The sequence below is a fragment of the Cryptomeria japonica genome, chromosome 4, assembly GCF_030272615.1.
Source record: "Cryptomeria japonica chromosome 4, Sugi_1.0, whole genome shotgun sequence".
In the NCBI taxonomy this organism is placed as follows: Eukaryota; Viridiplantae; Streptophyta; class Pinopsida; order Cupressales; family Cupressaceae; genus Cryptomeria; species Cryptomeria japonica.
Window position 1 is genome coordinate 772,094,513 of NC_081408.1, and position 6,280 is coordinate 772,100,792.

Genomic DNA, 6,280 nt, shown 5'->3' on the forward strand with positions numbered 1-6,280 from the left:
CAATTTCCCTAGGATGCCAGTGTAATGTACAAACATCCACTCAAGATGTGAGCATTTTTTCCCTAGAATAAAAAGTTAAATATTAGTCTCCCTTACTCAACTACCTTTAATTTCTTATTGTAATGTATTTTTACCTAGAAATGCATGTAGAATCAAGTTTGAATCTTTATCTTCCTCTCCTTACTTTCTTCCTAAAATGATCTTAATAAAAAATCCATTACATTCACTCTCTCTTAAAAAGTCCATTCTCTTTCTCCTTCCCTCCCTCTTGGCTCTATTGGTTTCACAACTCATTGCTGAATCTTCATGCTCCTACACTTTTTTGAGACTACTCTATTATTCTTAATTTCTTCTTCTTCTCTTGGTTAGTAATATTGTGAAGAAATTTAATTTTGTTATCTTGATATTATATTATTTTTCTACATCATTCAATGTATTAAAATTTATTTTAAAAAATATTGAAATTTTTATTTTTCTATGTATCGAATACACACTAGGGTGTAGCTACTTATACACTTAAAAAATAATATGCTTAAATATTTCTTTTTGATATCATTTTATTAGGATAAGATACATAAAGAGTAAGAAAACATATTAATTTCTCTATATTCTTCTTTGTTGACTAATAGTGAACTCTAAAAGGTTGAAATAGGGGCTTGAACATTCTTGGTTCTAAATATTCATAATATTTTTTCTTTTACTTAGCTAAATGATCTTTTGGAGATGCAACTAGATGAGGGTTTTCTTAATCACTCTCCCTTATCATTAATTTTCATCATTGTTGTTGATTTAGTCAATATAATAGTAATTTTAGTATTTTTATATCTCTTTTCCACTTCTCTTAATATTTTTTTTTGGTCATAGATTTATTTCGTAATGTGTATGTAAACCAATTTTTAGTTCCAAAACCTATTTTTTAATCATTTTAGATGTCAATATAAAACCTATGTGACAATTCATTACATGAATTTCCACACATCACAGATAATGAACTTCATACTTTGGTGCTAGGATCCTTTCCTTTCTTTATTTTCAATGATGAATTCAATTTGATAAATTTGTATTTTATTTTTTTTCCAGTCAATTGATTTCACACCCCTCTTAATTTTATCTTACATAATATTTTATTTCACAAATTAAAATATTTTACAATATTGCTAGTATTTTTGTTATTTTTAGAGTAGAGTAGCATCAAAATATTTTCTCTTAAAACTAATTATATTTTAATGTGAATTCAAAAAATTAACATGCACAAAGTAAATTTAGTTTCAGTTTACAAAATATTATTGATTTCAAGATATTTGAATAGATCGACTTCAATATTGTTATGCAATACATTATATAATAGAATTAATTTGATTTTCTTCATTCTAAAGGTAAATAATGGCTATACTAAAACAATTCAAGAAAAAATTCACTATTCTAAATTCAATAGACAGTGATATCATGAACTACAATAATGAAAAGATTTCAAAACAACTACTAATCATTAATTCAAACAGGTCAAGCACAAGATGATTTGTGGTGATTGTTTTTTAAAAACATCATTTTCACCTTTTTTTTGGTTGGACATCTCCAATCACATGGAAAGAACACTCAAATGAAATATAAAGATTGTTTTCAAAACATGTCATAAAATAAACTAATGTTTTAATTAAAAAATTAAATTAGTCTAATACAAACATCTAGATATAGCCATGATAATCAGAATTAAAGCATCTATCCTATCACTAATCATTTAAATATCAAATAAATTTTAAGAAATTGAATAGCAATACATATTTCTAACATGCTAAAAATTAAGACAATTGAATAAAAAAATAAATATAAAAATATTAGAATGAATAAAATTACTTACAATTATAGTGATTTTCTTGTACAATTGAACAAAATGACATTCATGATGAACACAAATCTAATTAGACAAACATGTATCTTGAAAATTCTCGTTGGATAGCAATGCTTAGAAGCTTTGTGAATAAAAAAATGTATATATTATGAAATAAAAAATCTTTAAGAAAGAAAAAATAAGATTAAACGTCTGAAAAAATTATTATTATTGTTATTATTTAATGACTTCACACCTAAGTTCATTTGCACTTTTAAGAAGAAATGATTTTGAAAATACACTTTAATATTTGAGAAAAATATATGGGATTTACTTGAAACTTACAAAAACTCAATCATTGTAAGATGTCACGTCAAAAAATAACTTTTCCCGACTTCTACGGCTGTCCAGCGAATGAAAATCAAAGCACAGCTACAGAACATAAATAGGATGCGTGGACTTACTGTAATATGTAACATTCCAGATTACGACAGCGATTAAACTCCCCGTAACTTGAGGTAAATAGCAAGTCATATGCTTTCACTGAAAATTAAACCTCAACAAACGTGATAAGATTTTATATGTAAATGGAGTAGTTGAACTACATTTAATGATAATTCGACCGTATGGTAACAAATCTTTCTCATGTTGCACTTATTGGCTGATGGCTACACTGTCAATTTCATTTGGCATGAAAACGATCATGTCTGTCTAGTAATTCTAACTGTAGCACTAGCGCTTTCAACCCACAAAATATTACCATTTTGGGCAAATCTAGATGTGGCGTAATAGAAAAATCTCCTATACTGGTTGTAACTACAATTTAATGATTCTTGCGCTTCAAGGAGATGATTTGATATAAAATGTGAGAGACTAGTTGGTGCACCAATAAATGCTTAAGGGAGAGGATTAGCCCATCAAGTTGGTCTCTTGTTGGATTTGGAAAATGTTCCAAAGTTGTTACTTTGGTGGTGTTCAGAGCTGCCACATCATCTCATTCCATTTCTTCTGGAGTTCCAAGCCAGCTAAACTACAGTGCAGTGCAAGACCGGCAAATAGACACGGAGTTGAATCCAAGAGTAATATATTTGTATTGCTTACCAAACTACCTAACAATAACATGACCGTGCAACAGATTTGTTGTATCTGGTGACAGTAGATGATGATAAGTATCGCAGTAGATGCTCTCTGCACTCCAACCTAATCACTTCCTCTTTGTCTCACTGTCTGGAGAGCTCAGAGTAAAGTGCAATGGCAGCCACTTTGAATGGCCTAGTTTTATCAGTTTTGGTATTCGTACTATTTCTGACTCATTCTGCTTCTGGGAAGCATTCTCGGCTCATTCGGCACTACAAATTCGATGTCGGTTATGCATCCTTGCAACCATTTTCTTCATGCAATTAGACAATAGCAGTACTTATTAACTGTATCTTCAGTCCTATGAATGTTTGGGTTGAATTTGCTTAATGTATTTTTTTGTTTGTTTACAGATAAAACTGAAGAATGTGACTCGTCTTTGCCATACAAAGAGCCTCATTACTGTGAATGGCCAGTTCCCTGGGCCTGCAATAGTTGCTCGCGAAGGTGATCGCGTAATTGTCAAAGTAACAAATCACATTTCCAACAACGTCTCGATTCATTGGTATGTTGAAAAGGTGGCCATCAAGTAGAATTATTTTGCAAATACCCATTTCATTTCTTAATTTGATTTGCCTTGAATATACAATTTTGCAAGAAGTTGAATTTCTCTTTTTCCTTTTCAGGCATGGAATCCGCCAGCTGAGATCCGGATGGGCAGACGGTCCTGCATATATAACCCAATGCCCCATTCAGAATGGGCAGAGTTACAAGTACAAATTCACAATCACAGGGCAGAGAGGAACACTGTGGTGGCATGCCCACATTTCATGGCTGCGTTCCAGTTTGTATGGACCCATTATAATCTATCACAAAAAGAATGCCTCTTACCCATTTCCCAAGCCACATAAGGAAGTTCCCATTATTTTCGGTAACTTATTAAGAACTTTCTCTATCATTATCATTCACATATTGTATAATATACAGCGTAACTTGAAATAAAGAAAAACCAATGCTGGTGGGTGCAGGAGAATGGTGGAATGCAGACACGGAGACTGTTATCAACCAAGCCATGAAAAATGGCGGAGGGCCTAATGTATCCGATGCCTATACCATAAACGGCCTGCCTGGACCCCTGTATAACTGCTCTACTAAAGGTAAATTCATATACCCAACGAAAGCATCTCAATATCACTATGAAGTAATAGATTGATTTTTTGATTTTGTACAATTACTATTGGTCCTCTAAGTCATGAAGATCAATCATGGATACTAGTCATGAATTTATTTCCTGTGGCACTGGCGATACAATGCAGATACATTCAAGCTGAAAGTCATCCCAGGGAAAACATACCTTCTGCGCATAATCAATGCTGCTCTGAATGATGAACTCTTCTTTTCAATCGCCAACCACACAATGACCATAGTGGAAACAGATGCCGTATATGTAAAGCCCTTCCAAAGCAACACCATTCTCATTTCACCCGGCCAGACCACCAACGTGCTATTAACCACCAAATCTCAGCCACCCAAAGCCAGATTTCTCATGTATGCCCGCCCATACGTTACAGGGGGTGGCACTTTTGACAACTCCACAGTGGCCGGCATTTTAGAGTACGCTTTCCCCAACACCACAGCTGGTAAATTTCCACTGATAAAACCCGTCCTTCCAGCCCTGAATGACACCTCATTTGCCACCAACTTCAGCAAGAAGATGAGAAGCTTGACCCCTCCGCCAGTTCCTCAAACTGTGGACAAAAGATTCCTATTCACAATTGGGCTGGGACTAAACCCTTGCACTCCAGGCCAGACTTGCCAAGGTCCCAACGGCACCATGTTCGGAGCCTCCATCAACAACATCTCCTTCGTGATGCCCACCACGGCTCTTCTTCAAGCCCACTTCTTTGGCCGCTCTAAGGGAGTTTACAACCGCACCTTCCCCGACAATCCACCCTTCCTTTTCAATTTCACTGGTACGCCTCCCAATAACACACGCACTCTTTTCGACACGAGGGTGAAGACGATTCCATTCAACACGAGAGTAGAGCTGGTGCTGCAAGACACCAGTATTGTGGGTCCCGAGAGCCACCCGCTGCATCTCCATGGCTTCAATTTCTTCATCGTGGGGCAGGGCGTAGGCAACTATAATGCCTCCTCAGATCCCTCTAAATTCAATCTGGTGGATCCTCCTGAAAGGAATACAGTAGGTGTTCCTAGCGGTGGGTGGGTGGCTCTTCGTTTTAAAGCTGATAATCCAGGTATGTAATGAATTGTTCGATTCGTTGTTCTTTGTTGTTTCAGTGTAAATACATTTGACTGATTTTGGGAGAGTACAGGAGTGTGGTTCATGCACTGTCATTTGGAGGCCCACACGAGCTGGGGATTGAAGATGGCGTGGGTTGTTCTCAATGGAAATGGGAAATCTCAATCTCTTCCTCCGCCTCCCAAAGATCTTCCGTCCTGCTGATCAATGCTGTCGGCCTCCTGGCTATTTATTTTTCCCTGCCCTCGGGGTAATAATCGGACATGTTTTCAATCTCGGCTTGCAAGCGAGAAAGAGTGAATCTGAACTTTGGAGTGTTCCAGATTAGGGCAAACAAGTTTTTTGGGGTGTAAATCAATGAAGCAAATTCTTGTTGGTTTTATTCTTTGAAGTCATTTGTATCAACTTCATCAAAAGCAATAAACATAACGCGTACCCATTATTGAAATAGGTACCCATTATTGAAAACGTTAAATCTCAAAGTAGATTTTACTTTGTGTTTTAGCTTAGCAAAGGCCTCGTGTGAATGTCAATAGAAAATACTGACTTTCAACATATGTGTAATGTTTTCTTTTTCGAATTTTTTAACAAAATTAAAATCTATTATACATTTTGGTGCGTAAATTTCAAAGATGTAATTTTTTAGGATTTGATTTTTTTTTTAATTTTTTAATTATATTTTAATGAAACTGAACCATAAAGTTGAAATGTTGGATTTTTTATTTGTTTAATAGGCTTTTTATCTTTAAGATTTTTGAACAAAAAAATTATGACATCAATCTACAAATAATTATTTCCAAAATAAAAATAATTTCAAAAAATGATAAGTTTAGCTCTAATTATGGTGGTCATATAGAAGGGATTTTCAAAAAAACAATTAGGGGCAATAAAAAAATATATAAAAAATATTTAGAAAAAATTACAAAAAAATATCCTCATCAATATTTGTTGTCTTATGTTGAACACACCCAGATGTTGAGAGGGGGGGGTCAATTAGCATAAATCAGATTTTAACCATTCATTAACTCTAAAACCTTTAAATTAGATTTACAGAAGTTAAGAATGAAACACAACAAGAACAACACAAGAACCCTAGGATTTTTACGTGGAAA

At 34.3% G+C, this 6,280-nt stretch overlaps 1 protein-coding gene across 1 annotated transcript; it reads left to right on the forward strand.

Moving 5' to 3' along the window:
* The first annotated feature begins 3,005 nt into the window (after positions 1–3,005).
* On the forward strand, positions 3,006–5,636 carry LOC131033469 (laccase-17). Its single transcript, XM_057964708.2, has 6 exons — positions 3,006–3,190; positions 3,319–3,470; positions 3,592–3,836; positions 3,934–4,062; positions 4,222–5,163; positions 5,242–5,636. The coding sequence occupies exons 1-6, from the start codon at positions 3,080–3,082 to the stop codon at positions 5,370–5,372; spliced, it is 1,710 nt and encodes a 569-aa protein (XP_057820691.2). The 5' UTR covers positions 3,006–3,079; the 3' UTR covers positions 5,373–5,636.
* Positions 5,637–6,280: the final 644 nt, after the last annotated feature.